Source organism: Halichoerus grypus, chromosome 2 (assembly GCF_964656455.1).
Source record: "Halichoerus grypus chromosome 2, mHalGry1.hap1.1, whole genome shotgun sequence".
Lineage (NCBI taxonomy): Eukaryota > Metazoa > Chordata > Mammalia > Carnivora > Phocidae > Halichoerus > Halichoerus grypus.
The window spans coordinates 83,464,787-83,487,890 of NC_135713.1; the positions used below are offsets into that span (position 1 = coordinate 83,464,787).

The 23,104-nt window shown below is 40.2% G+C and overlaps 1 protein-coding gene across 1 annotated transcript in view; it reads right to left on the reverse strand.

Annotated features, from left to right (window-relative positions):
- The window catches only part of ADGRV1 (adhesion G protein-coupled receptor V1), a 506,902-nt gene that overhangs the window by 74,134 nt on the left and 409,664 nt on the right, over positions 1-23,104 (reverse strand). Inside the window, exon 87 of the mRNA XM_078067071.1 lies at positions 17,124-17,281. Coding sequence (XP_077923197.1) covers positions 17,124-17,281 — 158 coding nt within the window. The remainder of the gene's footprint in view (positions 1-17,123; positions 17,282-23,104) is intronic.

Here is a 23,104-nt window from a genome sequence, read left to right on the forward strand (position 1 = left end):
TAGAAATTGTATAATTAAATGAGCGTAAGGATCAAAATTGTTCATTTCTATTACTTGTTGATTTATAACCACTCTGACTTACCCCATCTTTATAGAACTGTACAATAGGGCTTTAAACAGCTCTTCAACACCCCTAGTCTTTCCTATAATCCAATTTCGACTTCTTTCTGGAGGTTGATGCATCCTAGTTATAAATCACATCATTTGCTTTCCTGAAGGTTATTGATAATAAATTTTATAATTTGCTTCTGTCAAACTCAATTAAAAGAAAAAGATCTGTTTTGAATATGGGCCTTTGGCAAATCACATTTTTTTAAAAAAAGCATGCCCTGAGGTTGACTGAGTGGGATTTATTCATACAAACAAGGCAGACTTGCAGCTCTGAGCATGGACTCTGGAGTCAGATTACTTGAAGGCCACTTAACTAGCTGTGTGACCTTGGTAAGTTACATCACTGCTCCTCAAGTTCCTCATCTGTAAAATGACAGTAATATTAGTACCTCCCAAATAAGGTTCTGTGTATCCGGTGAGGATTTAATGGTTGAAATGCAGAACACTTAGAATAGTTTTATGTTATTTTGACTATTGCTTGTTATTCAAGAATTATGTTTTAGCAAGCATCAAAAATGTATGAGATAAAATGTGACAGGTTAGAGGACGAATTACATATGGATATTCTTTCAAATACTATAGACACACACACACACACACCCTATAATAAAAGGTAGAAGGTAAGTATTAGAAGAGAGAGACAAAGTTAAATAAAAACCCAGGGAAAGCAGCAGTTACCCCTTTGATAGCATCACTGAAGCCTTTGAGAGGGAGAAGGAATTTCAGCCGGGACTTGAAGCTGAGCTCTATTTGAGCATGTAAATATTGAGATTAAGGAGTGGGTGTAGCCAAAAGGAAGGTAAAAAAAGGCAAATGCATAAATTAGTGTAAATGAGTCTTTTTGATTGGAATTAAAGGTCCATGAAGGTGCTTAATGAAAAGAATGTTTGTAGCACTAGGTCATAATGGCATCGTGTGGGCTAGATTCAGCAAAACAGTTTTTTTTTTTTTAAATATTTTATTTATTTATTTGACAGAGAGAGAGTGAGAGCACAGGCCAGGAGACAGAGGGAGAAGCAGGTTCCTCGCCGAGCGGGGAGCCCGACATGGGACTTGATCCCAGGGCCCTGGGATCATGACCCGAGCCGAAGGCAGTCGCTTAACCAACTGAGCCACTCAGGCGCCCCAAAACAGTTGTTTTATAGGAAATAAAAGCCATTTAAAATTTCTGAGAAAGAGGTGTGGCCTTATCAACACCAAGCTTCATCTCCTAGGACAGCAAATAGATTGGCAGAGAGAATGCTACCAGCAAGGGCACGGGTTTGGCCACTACTGCTGTGGTCAGGGTGGGAGATAAGGAGGGCCTGAGGCAAGGGAAGGGCAGACAAGAGGCCCCCCCAAGGGCAGAATGGGATGCACACAAAATATTACAGACATAGAATCTACAGTTATACCCCTCAATCAGAAAACAATGAGAAGCCTCAAAATTATACAGATATTAGGACTTGATCACTGAAGACTCTAATTCAGTAAGTCTGCAGGGAGACTCATTAAACCATAATTTTTTTTAAAAAGATTCATTTATTTGAGAGAGAGAGAGAGAGAGTGGGGAGGGGAGGGAGGGGCAGAGGGAGGGAATTTCCAGCAGACTCCCTGCTGGGCATGGAGCCTGATGTGGGGTTCGATCCCACGACCTTGAGATCATGACTTGAGCCGAAATCAGTGGTCAGACGGTCAACTGACTGAGCCACCCAGGCACCCCTCATTAAGCCATAATTTTTGAAAGTCTGATTTTTTTTTTTTTTTTTTTTTTTTTAATTGGCCTATCCCCAGTGAGGGGCTCGAACTCACAATTCCAAGCTCAAGAGTCACAAGCTCTACCAACTGAGCCAGCCAGGCGCCTCTCTGAGAGCCTGATTTTGGATGATCAGTCAGTTTTGACAACTACTGACTTAAAAGTCTATGACTGTGGGGCGCCTGGGTGGCCCAGTCGTTAAGCGTCTGCCTTCGGCTCAGGTCATGATCCCAGGGTCCTGGGATCGAGCCCCGCATCGGGCTCCCTGCTCCGCGGGAAGCCTGCTTCTCTCTCTCTCCTACTCCCCCTGCTTGTGTTCCCTCTCTCGCTGTGTTTCTGTCAAATAAATAAATAAAATCTTTAACAACAACAACAAAAAAAAGTCTATGACTGTGGAGTTAAAGAAATTACACCAGCTTCAGGTTAGGAAAATCAGAAGAGAATTAAAAGGAAGAAGAAAAGGAAGGAGAAGAAAGAATAATAGAGAGATCAGAGGAGTTGGGGCAGGCAGAGGAGCAAAGCTGATGAAAATGTTTGTACTTCTTGAGGACAAGGTATCATTTTCAGGGAGAGGACAGGCAGGGAAGAAATTGGGAAGAGAAATTGGGCTCAAGCTGATAGATTTGAAAATTACCACTATGATCATGAAAAAGGCAAGGGCAATCCCTGGAAAACATATATACTCCAGAGTTCTGAGTCACAAGAAGAATGAAGCATGGCCTGGGATTTACCAGGAAAAAAGAAAAAAAAGAGTATCCTAAAAACCAAGGGAGATGGCACTATTTAGTGAAGGGTAGTTATCAGTACTATCTATGCAGAAGAGTGTAAGGATAAGGACATTAAAAGAGAGGTCAGTAGATGTGGTGTCCAAGGTTAAAGGTGATGAATGAAAGAGAATAAGCAAGATACTGTTGAGGCTTAGCAGTGAACAGAAGGTGAAGTGGACAGGTAGTACTCTTCAAGAAGCTGGTCAGTGGGGTGCCTGGATGGCTCAGTCAGGTAAGTGTCTGACTCTCAATTTTATCTCAGGTCATGATCTCGGGGTTGTGAGATCGAGTCATGCGTCTGCTCCACACTGGGTGTCCAGGAGCCTGCTCGAGATTCTCTGCCCCTTCCTGCCTCTAAAAAAAAAAAAAAAGAAGTTGGTTGGTAAAGGAGAGAGGCAGGGAAGTAACTTGATAAGGCATTATGAGTAAGCTCTTTTGAGACAGTGAAAAGTAATGCTTGTTTTTAGATGAAAAGGAACGACCCAGAGGAGGGGGGGAGAGAGAGAGAGAGAGAGAGAGAGAGAGAGAGAGAGAGTTAAGACGTAAGGCAATTGTGGAAAATTTAATGAAGCAAGTTCCAAGAAAAGGGAAAACAGATGAAGGTGCAATTGGGATGGTTGCCTTTGGTGAAAGTGAGTTATTTACTGTCTTATCTAAAATGGTAGGAAAGTAGGGGCGCTTGGGTGGCTCAGTCGGTTGAGCGTCTGCCTTTGGCTCGGATCGTGGTTCCAGGGTCTTGGGATCGAGCCCCGCATCAGGCTCCCTGTTCAGCGGGGAGCCTGCTTCTCCCTCTCCTCTGCTTATGCTCTCTTTCTGTCGAATAAATAAATAAAATCCTAAAAAAAAAAAATGGCAGGAAAGTGGCAAAGAAGAGAGACAACAAAGGTAAATGATCAGGTAAAATATAAGGACAGGTGAGGGGCGCCTGGGTGGCTCAGATAGTTAAGCGTCTGCCTTCGGCTCAGGTCATGATCCCAGGGTCCTGGGATCGAGTCCCACATCGGGCTCCCAGCTCAGCGGGGAGCCTGCTTCTCCCTCTGACCCTCTCCCCTCTCATGCTGTTTCTCTCTCGCTCGCTCTCTAAAAATAAATAAATAAAATCTTTAAAAAAAAAAAAAAAAATAAGGACAGGTGAGTGAGACAACATCATGTTGTTTTCATACTTTGAAGAGTGAGACTAGAAGGTAATAAGCGCAAAATTTAAGGGCAGTGAAATCTGTTTCAAAGATTACCTAAGAATCATTGAAAGATAATCCAAAGGATTTTTGAGAAGCAGATGTGGCTCAGTAAGGTTACTTAGAATAAACTAGTATCCATCACAGTATAGCACTAATTCATTAATAAAAGGAAGAGAATTGTGTGGAACAGACTAAACTGGTGACTGGCAAAATCACTTAAGGAGGGAGCCAAGTTGGTGAAGAAATCAAAAGAGCTAGTGAAAATATTCTTGGACCGTCCCATCACAGGGTCAAGGGAAAGGAGGTCAGAGTGAGAATAAAGAACAAGGAGGAGTGAGGAACTGGGATAGAGAGACAGAGATTGTGTTCAGAGAGAGATGTGGAGAGGGAAACTGATCTAGGAAGGGCAGCTAGCCTGAGAAATGGGAACCACAGGAACGTGAATAGGGAAAGGGTGGTGTAAGCAAGAAGCACAGATTTAAAAATAGGAAAAATCGTTACCCAGGGACATAGTAACCTTACGGAAGGGAGCACAAATATTTTTGAAATCCTATTAATTGGAAGGAGTGACCTCTTGGAACTGGTTGTAAGGAAAGTGATCTTTTATGAGGCAGGCCATTTCACTTATGGTAAGGTAACTGGAAGAGGACTTTTGTGAAACTATCAGACCAAGTTTGTTACTGCCTTCTGGCCCAATGAAACTCAAATTTCACTTTTGATATGGTGATGGTATACTTTCCTTCAGAAAGGAAACAACTTACAAAGATGTCATTTTCAACTTCCTGAGTTTTATAATACGTAAACTATTAAGTATGGCATTATGATCCAGACATTGTGCCAATTATATATTTTTAAAGAAATTTATGATGCATTTCCTAATTCCCCAGATTACCCATCGCCACTTCCTATTTCCTTAATTCTAGCAACCCTATTTTCCTTTATTTCTGCATCTTCTCTTTAATATTGTAGCAGTTGATTATGTGTGATCAAGCAGTTACTTTGTAACTATATATATTTTAAAGAACTGTGTAGGTACTGAATCATAAATTGGAACTCTCTCTAAATAATGAGAATGGCAATAAATAGTACATGGAAAATCGAGAATGGAATTTATACCGAAGAATTTGGGATTTGGCTGACTCGAGAGAGTCATGGTATATTACAAGATCACTACAATGACACCAAATGAGGTGGCTTATAGAGCATAAGGTTTTCAATGCCATAAATATTCCAAGATAAAACAGCCTTGAAAAACTGATTTTTACACTCTCTAGTAGAGTTTGGCAGCGGTCTGGATACAAATTTGAGAGAGACACATTAAAAAAAAAATCAGAAATTTTATTTTCATCAGCCAACAGTTGACTTCAGTCATCCATTTAAAAAAGAAATGAGGGCGCCTGGGTGGCTCAGTCATTAAGCGTCTGCCTTCGGCTCAGGACCCTGGGATCGAGCCCCGCATTGGGCTCCCTGCTCGGCGGGGAGCCTGCTTCTCCCTCTCCCACTCCCCCTGCTTGTGTTCCCTCTCTCACTGTGTCTCTCTCTGTCAAATAAATAAATAAAATCTTAAAAAAAAATAAAATAAAAAATAAAAAAGAAATGAATGTGCTCTTAGATCAAAGCAATAAACATGAATAACTTTTATGTAGCTTTCAAAGGGGAAGGAAGAAATGCCTCATTGGTAATTTTCCAGGATAAATAAAGAAGGATTTGGGGGGTGGGGGGAGAGTGTCCTTTAAAAGAATGGAGAATGCCAGGAAAATTAAAATTTAAACTATTTATTACTTTGCAGAAAAACTGCCAAGGAAATATATGGGAAATTCAGCCTATGTACAAAAATTATAAACAACTGGGAAAGTTTCATTGATTCTCTGAGTCAGACTGAGGCATGGCAATGGTACATATATGTCAGATGCGTGTACACAAAGAGTACACAACACACCTAAGGTCAGAGAGTACACAACACACCTAAGCAACAATGCCACTGTGATGCTTTTAGACACTGACCATAGGTATACCACACTGATCATATCTTCCACTAACACCCAACTGACACCTATTCATGATGTGTATCAAGATGGAAATTAATTTTCACTCCATTCCCTCTCCTCCCTGACCACCGTAATTGATGAACTCAGCAAGTGAGAGTGAACTCAGTTGTGTTGTTTAAGTCCAGATTTACAGAAATCACAGCACTTGTAGGCAACAACACAAGTACATTATGGCTGCAATACATAGAGAGTTTCTGTGGGCAAGTAGTGGCATTTTCCTTTCCTCCTACAGTCTAGAGGTTGCTATTGAATGATTTTAATGATGTGATCAGTTTCACTTTTTAGGTGGTTCAGTGTGGAATGGAGACAGACAAGTATTGAGAATATCAGTCTCAAGACAGTTGCAATTGTCTAGGTCTAAGATGATGGGGGATATGACCCAGGCACTACGGACTGAATTGTGTCCCTCCAAAAGTCGTATGTTGAAGCCCTATCCCTCAATGTAATAGTATTTGGAGATAGGGACTTAAAGGGTAATTAAGTCATGAGGGTGGAACCCTTGTGATGGGATTAGTGTGCTTATAAAAGAGACAGGAGAGAACTCTTTCCACGTGAGGACACAGCAAGAAGATGGCCATAGCAAGCTAGGAAGAGAGCTTTTGTCAGGAGCTGAACTGGCCAGCACCCAGACTGTGGGACTTTTCAGACTCTCAAACTATGAGGAATAAATTTCCATTGTTTAAGCCATCCAGTCTATGGTATTTTTTTATGGCAGCCCAAGCTGACTAATACACCTGGCATAATCACAAAATAAAAAAAAAGGAAGGCATATTTGAGACATATTTAGGAAACATACAGGACAAAGGAGTTACATATCTGTATTCCATATCAATTACATATTGAAAGAGTTGTTATGCTAATAAAAATACCAACACACACTGAGTGCTTAGTATGTTTCAGAGAGTGTACTAAAGACTTTATATGAATTAACACTGAATCCTTCTGAAAGTTCTATAAAGTTTATTATTATGTCTGCACTACATGAGAATAGTGAAGACAACTAGGTGTATTTTAGTACCAGAGAGAGAGAGGGCAGTTTTTCTTGGAAGTTAGAAATTGAAGGAATAATTTACCAGACCAGATCACTTCAAATTTTGGGAAATGGAGTTTAATAATTACTTTTTTTTTTTTTTAAGATTTTATTTATGTATTTGACAGAGAGACACAGTGAGAGAGGGAACACAAGCAGGGGGAGTGGGAGAGGGAGAAGGAGGCTTCCCGCTGAGCAGGGAGCCTAATGTGGGGCTCAATCCCAGGACCCTGAGATCAGGACCCGAGCTGAAGGCAGACGCTTAACAACTGAGCCACTCAGGTGCCCCTCTAATAATTACTTTTATGGAATTTGTGTTTTCTAGGTTTAATTTAATGTTTACATGTTACTCTTCTCAATGAATTTTTTTTTTAAAGATTTTATTTATTTGACAGAGAGAGCACAAGCAGAGGGAGAGGGAGAAGCAGGCTCCCCACTGAGCAGGGAGCCCGACGAGGGACTCGATCCCAGGACCCTGGGATCATGACCTGAGCCGAAGGCAGCCGCTTAACCAACTGAGCCACACAGGCGTCCTGAAATTTTTTTTTTTTTAAGATTTTATTTTTTTATTTGAGAGAGAACACGAAAGAGAGTGAGCGAGTAAGCACGAAGGGGGGCCGTGAGGGCAGAAGGAGAGGGAGAAGCAGACTCCCCGCTGAGTAGGGAGCACCATGCGGAGCTCGATCCCAGGACCTCAGGATCATGACCTGAGCCAAAGGCAGACGCTTAACTAACTGAGCCACCCAGGTGCCCCTCAGTGAAACTTTTTTTAGAAGTAATCTCTACACCCAACTTATGGCTCGAACCCACGACCCCAAGATCGAGGGTCACATGCTCTACCAACTGAGCCAGCCAGGCACCCATCAATGAAACTTTTGATAACAAAATGGGAAAGGAGGGACGCCTGGGTGGCTCAGTCAGTTAAGCGTCTGCCTTTGGCTCAGGTCATGATCCCAGAGTCCTGGGATTGAGCCCTGCATCAGGCTCCTTGCTCGGAGGGGAGCCTGCTTCTCCCTCTGCCTGCCGCCCTCCCCCCGATTGTTCCCTCTCTCTGACAAATAAATACGATCTTTAAAAAAAACCAAAACAACAAAATGGGAAGGGATGAAGTACTGGTGTTAGCAGTAATGGCAGCTCTGGAGAGCTTGAGACTCACCTGTGGCTCTAATCCCAGCTGCTCAATTTAACAGCTTTAAAACATGGACACTTTTCTAAGCCTCTCACTTCCTTGATTTTCTTGTCTGATTACCGGAATAATGATACCTGCTTCAGAGGATTCTTGTAAAAACTGAGATAATATATACAAAATGCTTAGCTCAGTGGCTAGCATATGGTGAGGCTTAACTGTCAGTGGTGCTGAGGATCATGACTATGACCACCAGGACATAGTTCACACCTGCCACTTATATGTAGGTCAGCCATTTACTCTTTCTTCCAACCGTATCTTATCCATACTCATTGCTGTCTGCCCACATACAAAACAAATGTAAATTGAATTTAACAGTTTCATACTGAAATAGCCTCAATAGAGAACTACCCCTGTCCTCGTCAGTATCCAACGAGACTAGGTAAAAGACGGGTCAATGAGGTAAAGATATTCAGCAAACGTGAATTCTAGAAAGACTCCGCTTTGCTACAAATGATCAGTCCCTTTTCTTCTTTGGTTATATGTATAAATCAGGAGTTGAAACAGAAATTTAAGCTTTCTCTCAATTCTATTATTTTTTCTTTTTATTTGGATGTCCTAGGCCTTAGGAAACTGACTCCTGATGTTATTGTTCTAAGTTTTTAAATGCTGCAGAAAGCAAACATTCAGGGACTACACATCACCTTTCAGGTTCAAAGATTTCTAATTCGAATCTTTGAAGACTGAGGTCCTAGATAAAAATCTAAGCCGAGGATGAGCATCTATAAAGTTTCTTTAAATGTTCTGGATTTTCCCTACCACCACTGGCAAAATGTGGGAAGACTGAACTGTGTTCACAAAGCTTTTTCAAGCTCAAGTGGAAGAGATTGTTCATTGTCTAGGGAGAAGCTCTGGGGTTTTCTTTAGGTCCCTAGGCATTGTTTTTTAATTTTATTTTCAGCAATGGAACTGGGAATAGACTGCAAACAAGCAGCTTACTGCTAAGGACATGTGAAACCTGTTATATTGGTCATTCTGGATCCTATTCAAGCACATACTGTTACTAGGTAAGATCACTTTTACTCTGCTGTAGTGGCAAATGTCGACTTTGCTTTAGGGAACAAAAATCCCAAATTTTCTCCCCATTTTTATTTATAAACCATGTCTGTTTCTGCAGGCAATAAAATTTGAAGTGACAATGACATACTTAGAATTCTGATGTGAGAATAATAAGGATTCTAGAACCAGAGTGTTTCAGCTATTGATTGCTACATAATAAGCTACTACAAAACCTAGTGGCTTACGATAATTTATGACTTCTCACAGTCCTATAGTCTGGGCTGGGCAGTTTTTCTGCTCTGTGTGGTGTCTCCTCAGGCTGTAACCTACAAGAAGGCTTCTTCACTCACATGTCTGGAATCAGAGCTGGGATGCCTGAAACAACTTGCCAAGCATGTCTATTCACATGGCCACTCCGCACGACTAGCTTGGGGTTCCTAACACCATGGTGGTCCCAGAGTAATTGGACTTCTGGTGGCTGACTTCCAAGAGAAAGGAAGCTGAAAGTGCTAGTCCTCTTAAAGGCTAGGCCCATTATGGGACAGCCTCACTCCAATCACGTTATACGCGTCTGAGCAAGTCCAAAACCAGCCCAGATTTCAAGGGAGGGGAAAAAAGACTCCACTGCTTTCTATGAGGAGAAGCACACATGCAAAGGGAGGGGCCATCTCTGGAGAACACAGCACAGAGTGTACTGCATTTGCTAGGAGCTCTTTCTTTTTCCTCTTTTTCCTTTGGATTTCACCAAGTTTCTTGAAACTCTTTTTGAAATTTTCAAAATGTCCAGAGAGAAAAAATTCACTCAACTTTAGGGTATAAGGGATGATACATTATATATTCATTATAATAAGTTTTCAATGATTTTCATAATTTTGATGCAATCTTTATTTTACTATTGTTATTCACTCTAAATATGAGTAAATGGAGCCTCAGAAAAAATGGAAGCATTCATCCTCAAATATGCTCCCAAGTAGAGAAGTGGTCATTATAGTACCAGAGATTCCACACACCTCAGATTAATGTTATCCATATAAGTAGCTGGATCAAGCCACCATCACCTTTTTACATAACATATTGAAACATATGTGTGGGATTTTATAAGAAAGGGATTTATAATCAGCTACTTCCTCTTTTTATTCAAATTAATTTTCCTTCCCTGATCCATGAATCATTCCTCACATAGGAATTGGATGATGATTCAGAAAGAACCAGTAAATTCTAATGAGCCTAAAAGGAGAGACAAGCTTATCATTGCCAGAGATCAAAACCAACCCCCCAAATTATAGGCTTTGTTTAAAATGCTGTTTCAGACATTGAAATCTAGTTCAGGGAACATACCTTTTTCCTGACTCATCCTCACGGCACACTCACCCCACTGAAGGGAGGAGGCCAGTGAGTCTCATTAGGAGCCACTGACCTTCAAAAATGTGGTTCACAGCAGTCTGGCAGCTAAAGGGCCACAGATTGCCAAGCCGCAGTCACTGCCCCAGACCACACTCAAAAAAGGAAGGGATTGACAGTGGCCATCTTTGGGAGACCACAGCACAAGAGTGTATTTTATTTACTGTCAGCTCCTTCCCTGTCTCCCTTTCCCTTAGATTTCATTGAGTTGATCTGAACTCTGAAACTAAAGGCTGTAGGACCAAAAAAGTCACTCAAAATACAGAGGGTTAAGGGACTGGTACTTAGCAGTCATAACACAGCAGCGTTGATATAAAATTGCTCCTGTTGTCAGGCACATCTAATCTGCGTAAGAGTGATTCGTCTGGAGAACAGTTCTATAGAAATATGGAAGATTTCAGGCCTAACAAAATGATTGATGCAAGCTCTTTCGTTATTCAAAGAGGTCTGATCCTGGAGTTGACTAATCACATCTGTTTACCCAACCTAAAACTCAAAGGTAAATAAATAATCATAATCATCCCAGTTACCTAAACACAAAACACACCTTGGCTATAAGGAAACTACGAATTGACCTTTCCTTCTTCTTCTTTTTTTTTTTTTTTAAAGATTTTTATTTATTTATTTGACAGAGAGAGACACAGCGAGAGAGGGAACACAAGCAGGGCGAGTGGGAGAGGAACAGCAGGCTTCCTGCTGAGCAGAGAGCTCGATGCGGGGCTCGATCCCAGAACCCTGGGATCATGACCTGAGCCGAAGGCAGACGCTTAACGACTGAGCCACCCAGGCGCCCCTGACCTTTCCTTCTCAGAATGCACCTGACTCATTGTTAAAAGTGATTTATAAACAAACAAAAAATGGTTGGCTATGTATGACCCCAAATACTCAAAATTTAAGCATCATTTGTAAAACTAGGAAGCTGTACTTTTATAAGAAAAGGAAACTTACTTTCAGCTGTTGATTCATTCTTATGATACTATCTATCTTAAAATGCTCCTCCAGTTAAAAAAAAATGCAGGGCAAAATATAACTAAATTATAAACCATCTAAGTTGCCTTAGGAAAAAAAGGCTGCTTTTGTATATGCTTGGAACTGCAGAACCAAGTGGGAGAAACTAATTAGAACCACCTTCTTTCTCAGGTATTAAGTGTACATGGGGTGGGGAAAAGGGCAGATTTCTCAGAGGAAAGCAGAAAAGAGCCTGGGCACCAGTCTGCGTGTTGCCTTTGAAGCTGAGTTTTGAGGAGAGCTTGGTGGCATGCACTTACATCATGGCATCTGAACTCCGGAGTGAGGTTGGTACCACTTCTAACAATATAGAATATTAGAAGCAAAGAAAAGGTGCTCATTCTTCAGTTTTTCAAAAATACAGACATAGGAACTTTCAAAATGTACTTTATATTTTGCTAATATACTGGATTTTTCAGCATTCTCTTACCCCCCCCTTTTTACAATGTAGATATTTATTTTATTGTAATTGTGTTAATTTTTTTTCAATTCTGAAAAATTCTCAACCACTACATTTTCAAATCTTCTTTTTCTCCATTCCTTATATTCTTTTCTTTTGGCCATCTGTTCTCATACCTCCTACCTTAGTTTTCATATTTTCTCTTTTTTGTATGTTACCTTGGTGAATTCCTCAGTCCTAGTATCAGATTCTAATTCATTCTTCGTCCCTGCTTCTCACCTGGGCTTTATCTCAAATATTAAGATATTTCAAAATTTCAAAGAGTATATTTTTCAGTGCCAAGATTTCTGAAATTATTTCATTTTCATATTTGCCTGTTTTTATATTGTTTATATCTATTTTTGTTTTTTATGTTTCAATGTTTTTAGTGGATAAATATTTTTTTATATCAGGGTCAGTTGTTAAACTTTTTCTGTAAATGGCCAGATATTAAATACGTTTGGTCTTGTAGGCCACATGGTCCTAGTTGCAACAACATAGACTTAACTCTGCATTGTGAGAGCAGCCATAGAATATACGTAAGCAAATGGGTGTGGCTCAGTTCCAAGAAAAATTTACTTACAAAAACAGGTCACTGCAACCACTTAGGAAAACAGTCTGGCACTGCCTCAAAATATTAAACATAGAGCTGCCATATGACCCAGCAATTCCACTTCTAGGTATATACCCCAGAGAAATGAAAACCTATGTTAATACAAAAACTCGTACACGAATGTCCATAGCAGTGTTCTTCACAATATCCAAAAGGTGAAAGGACCCAAATGTCCATCAACTGATGAACAGATAAGCAAAATGTAGTGTGTGTAGACAGTGGAATATTATTTGTCAGTTAAAACAACAACAACGAAGTTCTGATACCTGCCATAATACACACAAACTTTGAAAACATTATGCTAAGTGAAGGAAGCCAGACACAAAAGACCACATATTCTATGATCCAATTATAGGAAATGTCCAGAATAGACGTATCTATAGAGATAGAAATTTGATGAATTGTTACCTAGGGCCCAGGGAAGTGTAGGATGGGGAGTGCCTGCTAATAGGCGTGGGGTTTCTTTTTGAGGTGATGAAAATGTTCTCAACTAGCTTATGGTGACAGTCACACGATTATATAAATATACTAAAGACCACTGACCACACAATTTAAGCAGATGACCTTTGCATGTAAATTACATCTCAAGGAAGCTGTTAACGAAGAGATGAAATGGGCAAACAGGTAAGGGGCCAGGAGGGCCACAGTCTGAGAATTCCTGCTCCATATTTTCAAGGATCCTAACATACTTATCAAAGTTATTCATAGTTTGTTCTCTTTCTAAAATTTTTTCTGGCTTAAATTCATCTTTTTGATTGTTGATTTTAAGGGCTATCTGTTGGTTTTCCTCCAATGTTTGAAACTTCTAAACAGCAGCTAATCTTGAGTAGAAAGCATTTGTCTCGCTGCTTGTTCTCTTTGTCTGCCTACCCTTTTCTGTCTAATGGTATTATGGGCACCTCCACTCAGCTCTCCTGTTCCAAAGGAACTAGTTTGATGTCTTGGGCTTCCTGTCCCCATGGTGACATGTAGATATGATAGCTATTCAGTCTGCAAACTCTAGAGAACTGGGCCCAGGTACTTGATGAGATGCTTTGTCTGCCTTGTCCTTGGACTTGCGGAAGTCCTATAAGCCAAAGCGCAGGCTACTGTAGCAGGGTTTTTTCAGGCTCCCTTCATGCAGATGCTATGGCCCCAGTCCATCTGCCTTGGGTCAAATCTTTTAGGTCCTAATTCACCCCCACAGCAGCTGAGCCACCCCTGCATCCACTGGCTTACGGATGCAGAAAACATTGGGTCCATGGTTTTGGTCCAGTTCACTACTTTGTGTTCCTGCTCTATTTCTGAGCCACAGAGATGTTCACTTTAAAAAATATTTTCTCTTGTTATATCCTGCCTTTAACTCCTATGTAAGGGCTCCTATGGAGCAGGGCAGAGGGCAATCCACGAATTTACAGTGCCATCCTGACTGGACGCTTTTCAATGCAATGGAATTTTAGCAAAAAGATTCAAAAAGAGTATCAAATGCTCCTTGGTAGAGTAGACATGTTTTGTTTTGTTTTGTTTTTTCTTCTAGAAATCTTGAATTTGAAATAAGTGGAGCATATTCAAATGGAAGTGTGTTATAGTAGGTTGCAAATAAAATATAAAAGATTAGGCCAGCAGTTAGAGCTGAACACATATTTTTGGGAATCACAGAAGTCAAGAAAACAATTATAGCCCCAATGATAATAACGTTCAAAGGGAGGGACGCCTGGGTGGCTCAGTTGGTTAAGCGGCTGCCTTCGGCTCAGGTCATGATCCTGGAGTCCCGGGATCGAGTCCTGCATCGGGCTCCCTGCTCAGCAGAGAGCCTGCTTCTCCCTCTCCCGCTACCCCCTCTTGTGCTCTCTCTCTCCCTCTCTCTCATTCTCTCAAATAAATAAAATCTTAAAAAAAAAAGTTCAAAGGGATACCTACAAACAGATCAATGAGATAAATTCTCTAATTTTTACTTTTGATGATATAACAGATTCTTCTTCTTTTTAATGCTATATTTAGCTTACGGATCCGAACCTATAAGATTTTATGGTGCATTTATGATTATCAATTTATTCATTTATTACATTAACTATTAACAATAGTTAATTAATATTAACAAATATTAACTATGCTCCTGCTATCCACTGAGCACTCTACAAGGCCATGTGATACAGAGATGAATCATAAATGGTCCTTGCCCTCCAAGAATTCCTAATTTATTAACGAAATTAACCACATATACTGAAAGAAGTCACCACTTCATTCTAAGATAAGTGCCGTAATGGCTGTAAGGACAAAGTGCCTCAAAGGCACAGATGAGGAAATGAGCAGTTTTTACCTGGTGTGGTTCTGTGAAGAGGCAACTGCAATTCAGAGAAGAGGTAGCATGTTGGGAACTTCCAGAATTTCTATAAAAGACTGAGTAGTACCTTGTTGGAAAGGGGAATTAACTTCTGCTTATCCAGCAAACCATTTTTACTTAGATTATGGGTTTATTTTGGACAGCTGTGGGGAGTGAATGAAGATTATGGAAAGGTAATAAACCCCATTCCACCTCTCTCTCGTCCACATTACTTACTAAACACATGGGTTTTATCAACTAATGATGAAGTGTTCACAGTAGAGGTCTCCTTAGATGAGCAAAGATGACGGGATCAGGTAATTTTAGGAAAGAGTAAATAAATACGTGGCAAGGTCAGAATGCAGGATAAATAGTAATGGACTTGGGGATGAAAAGATGGCCTGGGGGTGGGTGGACTGTAGGGACTCCTGTATTGTAGGCCAAAGAAACTGGATTTTTCTCAGGCAATGAGAGAGAACCTGAATGGCTGTAATGCTGGAGTGAGGGAATCCACTTTACATTGGTGAAATGTAGACATCTGAGAAAATGAGATGGAGAAGAAAAAGACTAGAACTAGTGACCACTCAGGAAAATACTGTAAGAGTCCAAGTGTGAAATAATGACTATTAGACCAAATTATCATGGCAATAGGGGAATTTGAAATATAATAATTTTTTTATTTGAAAAGCTACAATAGAACAATGCTCCTATTAATATTTCATGGCAAGAGGTTTCCCTCATTGAGAAACAAGTGCTGAAGCTTTTAGCATTATGTTTAATGCTTGAGGGCTATGTTTTTCAGATAATTAGAGTATTATTATCTACTATATCTATGATGGAGTATATCCAAAAGGTGATTTAGCCATGAGGAAGGATTAACTCATTAGGTTAGGCCCTTATGTTATCACTTTTGAAAACATGCAAACACTGGCACTTTTATATCATACAGAAAACAGAGGAAATCTTATCATTTGGGGAAAGAAACAAACCTTCTGTTTAAAAAAGAATACGTATTTTAGTAAAATGAATCCCAAGTTGAATAAAAGCACAGCTTTTATAAATTCTATGTCCCATGAAAAAGTAAGATTTCTACAGTGAATATTGCTTCTTTTATTGAAGAATCTAAGATTAATTATAACCTTAAATAATATTTCTGCCCACACAATGACTGCATGCTTAAATGGGAAAGAAGAGAGAAGAGCTGGCTAGTTACAGCTATCCTAACAAACTACCACAAACTAATATCAAAAAGTCCCTTCTCTTTACATCATGAGGAAAATCTTTTCAAAGATTTTCAAGGAAAATCTGTTCCCTGATCCACTTCAGGAACTAGAAGGCTCTTCATACATTAGAGGGTCTACTTTTCTTATCCTGTGATAGTATCTACTGAGCTGCTAATAATGTATTAGACACTATTCAAGGGACTTCATATATGGTATCTTGCTTAAACTTTGAAAAGCTCTTAAAATGTGAAAATTCCTCTCACACATTTGGCTTTAGAAAAGAGACTTCTTCATTGGCCCAAGAGGGATCCCCTAGCCCCAGCTCACAAGATTCTAATGTCCCCATCACTCACACCATTTTAGAGGGAATTTTCTCTATGTAGGTGTGTAGTTATTGTTCCTAGTTAAGAAAATTCCTAAGAGACTCTAATCTAACAACAACAACAACAAAGAATCAGCTCATAAAAACCTGTGTTAAGTATGATTCAAAGGGAAAAAATGAGCTGCAGTGAAAGCCAATTTGAGCTGGAAAGACTTGCACTCTTAAGTAACCAGACATGTGTAGCCAGTTATGAAGCTGTCCGATCACATATGTTTTTAAACATCTGTCAGCACAATCAGAACTCCACATGCAAACTATGGCACTCATGAGCGTTAGGGAAGGATGTCTGTGATGAAGTCTCTGAAGCTGAGAGAAACGAATAGATTTCACAGGCTGAACACAGGTTGTTACTGCTTCACTTGAAGAAAGCCTGGGGAAGCAGCTCCCAAGGCTGTGAGGCATTTACTTGAACATTAATATCTTAAGGACAAAACCGGAACTGGCAATAAAACCTATGGAGCCCTGAAGAAAGAGACATGTCAGGAAGTGCCAAGAAGCGGGAGAAATTAGGGAGCCATAGCTTAACTTAGGGCTTCAGAGCCTCAGAGCTGAAAGCTGAGTCTAACTTCTCTCCTTCCCTTCCTTCCCCTCCTCCCTCCCTCCCTTCCTTCCTTCTTTCTTTTTGTAAAAATTATTCAGTGACATTTTACCACCATTAAAAAGTTCCCATCTCCAAAGTACAAATAGGGTTCCTTCCAAACCTGCAGCATTCGTTCTTCCTCTGAAGACATCATCATATGCTTTCCACTGTGGCTTCACCTGGTAGGCATGGATGAACACCACAAACACCACCACAAGGCACATTAAAGGAACAAGGGCCGCCGTGAACAGAGCCGCATAGATGTTTGGGATGAAACATCTGGAAGAGAGAAGAGGCGATGCGATAACTCAGACAACTTCGATATAAACGTTTCTATATTTGGAATGTGTGACGTCATCACTTTATACTAGCGCTTTGTATTGAAATTTTGGCAAAAGCAAATTTTTGGTTTGCCAGATTGAAGCTTTGTTTGAGTAGAGGCTACACGATTAAATCTAACCCACTGCTTCACAAAGTCGGTTCCAATGGAACATGCACATCCTGAGGTGCTCAGAAAACTTTAACAGAGGTTATGGCAAAATAAATTTGAGAAGTGCACATTCACTTTTCCAGCTCTATCTTGTTGGCCTACTAGACCAAGGTCCCAATGAGCACTGCATAAAAGGTGGCATTGTTTAAAGGCAAATTTGAGGATTCCTAGGGCTCATTCTGTTGTTTCCACAAGCTTGTTTTTTGAGTGAAAGACAGTTTTGTCATTTCTAAGTTATACGTCTTCTTTTTTATTTTTTTAAGATTTTATTTATTTGAGAGATAAAGAGTGAGAGAAGGAACAGGGGAAGGGGCAGAGGGAGAGGGAGAAGCAGACTCCCCGCTGAGCAGGGAGCCCAACTCGGGGCTCGATCCCAGGACTCCGGGATCATGACCCAAGCTGAAGGCAAACGCCCAACCGACTGAGCCACCCAGGTGCCCCTAAGTTATACATTTTCCCAAGAACCATTAATTCTCTTGAAAATGATGACAACTTTCCCTTTGGAAGTTCTATTACACAACTGTATCTATGATTACTGGAGTTTATTTAGATCAGTGAGGTCCAAGGTAAACTCACATTATTTATTTTGGTAACACTGAAATTCAATGGAAAATGGTTTCAGCAGTGTAACTGGAGATTTTTACTCATTGGCCATAAAATCCTCTTGTTTTTTACATAAGAAATGTCAAAAATGTCAAAATGGAGGACTGTTAATAGGCTCTCAATATCTAAAACTGTGCTTCTGAAGTATTATAAAGAACACACCTCCTACAACTTATGACACTATAATACTTTTAATTACAAGAAATCTTAATAGTAGGGAGTGACTTCTTTCAAATATATTTTCCTGACTTTTCCATTTTTAATATCTATAAACCTAGATTACAATATAGCCGAAAATAATGGATTTCTGAAGAAAACTCAAGGAAAAAGTATAAACTATTTAGAAGGAAACCTCAAAATCCAAAATATAGGTAATCAGGAGAAACAGCCATTCCAGCAACTGGGAAAAACAGTGCCTCGATTTCATATTTAAAAAGAGATACATTATTAAAGACCTTACTCAGGTATTATTTCTAATTAACATGACCTGGTAAATGTATTCCTCAAGTAAACAAGACACATTTCAAGAGATATTTCAATACACATTCTGCATCTGCAAAGAGATGTCAGAATGATGAATATCCTGGCTTTTAGAATTTAATTTGGACAGCACAAAGCCTGAATCATTCCCTGTACACTCATCTGTATGCCAGGAGACCTATATCTTCCAGGTAAAAGGCATATGATTAAATAAGACAGGCAAACATTAATGGCTTTGATCTTGAATATATTTCTGCACTAAAAATAGTAGTCACGTTGGCTACTCATTTTCTGCACACTGGCTTTAAACAATTGTTTACATCTGAATTATGGATTCACTGCCTGAGACTGGACAAAAGTTGCTTAGACCAACATGGACACTGACAAAGGAACTCACACGCAGGCTTCGGTGCTTTATTTTTACCTTGAAAAGTGTCATCACAATTCAACTTCAGTCTGTAAAATGGGGTTACTGAATCTATTGTGACCTGCTTGGGGAGTAGTAAACATTTCGTACCGAGTGCTGTGACACAGGTTTGACCCGTCAACATCTACATTTCCCAGGGGCTGACCACGTTTGTTTCTCATGTCTCTATTTGAAGTGCTTTCCTAAAAACTTTCCTTTAGAAGATAACTTTCGAAAGCAGAACCCCAACCAATGGCACACTATCCTGGTTAAAAAAAATAAAAGAGGCAAAGTGAACCCCTAGGAAGTGAGAAGTGACCAGCGGCTCTTGGGAAGAGAAGGGAATCCTCTAAGTGCTACAGCTCTTAAAGATCTCCTTTGCAATTCTCCCTGCTTGTACGATGACTTGGTCATGCTGGCCCATTCTTTCAGAGAAGGTAAGGAAAATTATCCAATTCAGAGGTGACCCACTTTCTCCTGTTTCTTCAGAGCTGCACAAGTCATGGCCTCTCACAAGTACTGGGCTGCTGAGAGTGCCCAAAGTTTGTCCTCTACATGGTCAACTTGGGGCCAGATCATTGATGGGGAGGGGTTTGGCTCCACAGCCTGCCTGGTCCTGGCAGCAGCACCTCCTGCCTTCTTGGCCACCTCAGCACTGCTGTCCCGCGCAGCCCTGCCCGCGCCCACTTCTGCGTAGCTGAGACTCCATGCCTGTCTTCCTCCAACAAAAAGCGATCTGCCTTACATATATATGTACTACCTCTCTTAGGGACGAGGGAGCCAGACAGCTCTTCTACACCACTATCAAATGAGGCAGCTGCAAATGAGACAGGGCTAAAAGGGTAACCCACCAGAGCAGATAGCAGTCAGGGCCCCCACACTCCCATGACCCCATCCATGGAAAGCAGGTGGAGAGGCTATGTCATTCCACATCCTCAAATTATATTTCATACAGGAACACCTTCTTTTAAATTCTCCTCATTTAACTTTTCCTTTAAAGCTAATAGGTATTACTTGAATTTTCTGATCAGTATTGTCTGAATGTTATTTCTACTGGTACAGAATAAAACTTCTGACATAGGTTTAAAAGTGCCCAAGATAAATGAAGTATATTCTATCCTTAAAAGAAAAAAACAAGGGGCGCCTGGGTGGCTCAGTCGTTAAGCGTCTGCCTTCGGCTCAGGTCATGATCCCGGGGTCCTGGGATCGAGCCCTGCATCAGGCTCCCTGCTCTGCGGGGAGCCTGCTTCTCCCTCTCCCTCTGCCCCTGCTTGTGTTCTCTCTCTCGCTGTGTCTCTCTGTCAAATAAATAGATAAAATCTTTAAAAAAAAAAAAAAAGAAAAAAAGAACAACAACGATGAAGACGACGACAACAACAAAAGATAACAAGCCTCACCAACCAGAATTTCTTTCAGTCCAATCGAATAAGATATATAGTACATCCAGGCAGTTTGAGGATTAGATCATATGAATGTGATGTGTGGAGTTAGGAAATTGTGAATATCACGTTAGAAATGGTTTCTGAAAAAAAGGTTGGGAACAAATCCTCAGAAAAACTGAATGTAATGTAAGCATTGAGGAGACCGAGCACTCTGCACACACAAGAGCTGTGGCAGTTTTTGCTTCAAGAACAGATCTGGCAGTCACCAGAGAAATGAGACAAAGGCCTTGTGGATTTGCTTTCTTAAAAAAGGGTGAGGAAAATGTGTTCCTTGTAATTACCAGCTCACCCAGCTTCAAAGTATTCTGGTGACCCTTCTCTCTTTTGGTATTGAGTACTCCTGGATTCTCGCAATCCCATGACTAACTTTTGCTGTTCCCTTTTAAACTTTCATGGGTAAATTTCCTTTCTTATTATAACCCACGGACAATCTAATTTATTTCAAAATCTTGTCAGGACTTCATCCTTTTCTCTATTTTCGGCCAGATGAGACAAGAAGATGCTGTTTCATTATCTTCCATGTTCCCCCTTCCAGTCTACTGTTAGAGCATTCACAATGCTTTATGTCACTTTCTAATTTAGTAAGATTATTACCTCCCCTAGATAGCACTTTATACTTACTGAAGTGTTTTCACTTACATTACCTAAACTTGGCATTAAAAAAAAAAAAAAAATTATGTGGGTGGCATGGGGTATTTCAATTTCTTTTTCCCTGTATGAAGTCAGCATAAGAAGGAACTCAGAAGCAAAGGTATCCAAGAGAGATATAAGATCCACATACAACTGCTGAAAATACTGGGAGGGATGCTGGGAACTCCTTGTATGTGAGATTGTGATCTGAGTCCATCTAAATTATATTTTAAAGAACAAGTCAACCCTGGTAAACTGGAGGACTTGAAGAAATCCAGGGTCACATCCGGATTACATAGCTTTCGAAAAAAGAACTAGCTAATGAAAAAATAATAGAGATGACCCTTGAGCAATGCAGGGGTTAGAGGTGCTCACCCCCTGTTCTAGTAAAAAATCCACATCTGGGGACGCCTGGCTGGCTCAATCAGTAGTGCCTGTGACTCTTGATGCCAAGGTCATGAGTTCAAGCCCCACTTTAGGTATGGAGCCTACTTAATTAAAAATTGTTTTGTTTTAGAAAAAATCCACGTATAACTTTTGGCTCCTCCCAAATTTAACTACTGATAGCCTATTGGAAGCCTTACTGATAAACATAAATGGTTGATTAACATATTTTGTATGTGATATGTATTCTATACTCTACAGTTAGAATAAAGTAAGCTAGAGAAAAGAAAATGTTATTAAGAAAATCATAAGGAAAATACATTTACAGTATGTACTGTTATTTATTAAAAAAAAAAGGCTGTATATAAGGGGACCCGCACATTTCAAACCGTGTGGTTCAAGGGTCAACTGTAAATGTTTGTTTCAAAGGTCTTCTTTGTAAGTACTTCTCCTCAATAAGACAAAGTTAACAGTTATGACTTCCAGGCCCATGTGCCAACCTCCCACAAGGTAAGTCTCCTTAGGATTTCTTGAATGAGGGGCGCCTGGGTGGCTTAGTCGTTAAGCGTCTGCCTTCGGCTCAGGTCATGATCCCAGGGTCCTGGGATCGAGTCCCGCATTGGGCTCCCTGCTCCACAGGAGGCCTGCTTCTCCCTCTCCCACTCCCCCTGCTTGTGTTACTTCTCTTGCTGTGTCTCTCTCTGTGAAATAAATAAATAAAATCTTTAAAAAAAAGAGAGAGATTTCTTGAATGATGGCACCTACGTCAACAGCTACATTTGTTGCTTCAACCAACTTTTTCTTTCTGGAAACCCCTGGTGATATGCTACTTTATCTGGGGATAAAGGAGATGGTCTATCAGTTTTATTCTCGAAATTAATGTATGATAAATCAAAAATTTTTCATTTATTGCAAATTGGTTTCTACTTTGTGTGGAAAGTACAGGGGCGCCTGGGTGGCGCAGTCAGTTAAGCATCCGACTCTTGGCTTCCGCTCAGGTCATGGTCTTAGGGTCGTAAGATAGAGCCTAGTGTTGGTGTTAGGCTCCAAGCTCGGCATGGAGTCTGCTTGAGATTCTCTCTCTCCCTCTCCCTCTTCCCCTCCCCCTGCTCATTCTCTCTCTCAAATAAATAAATAAATCTTAAAAAAGTACAATATATCTGTTTATTGGCCCTAGTTGAAGAATACAGATGTTATTCATTATGTAGATGCTTATCATTTATAAATAAAATCTAAGCCAATACTTGTGATTTCAATATTCCTTTCTGTGCATGTCCAATTTACTTTCTTTCCAAAGATGATATTATTATTTAACACATATTTCTTATTCACCTGTGAATGAATATATATACACATATTCACAGGCCCATGTGTATATGAATGTATTTGTGTATATGTATGTATTTCCTGTCTCATCCAACATGGTTAGAGGGATTTAGAGAAACACTTCAAGCACATTAATTTTTCCTACTGAATATATTTATGATGACATCAGAGAGATGAACTCACAACCCTGAGATCAAGACCTAAGCTGAGATCAAGAGTCCGATGCTTAACCCACTGAGCCACCCAGGTGCCTCTTGACTGAATTCTTAAATTGCATGTTCCTTGAAGTTTAAACTTTAAACAAAAACAATATTAAGATTAAATTGCAGATAAGCCCTACA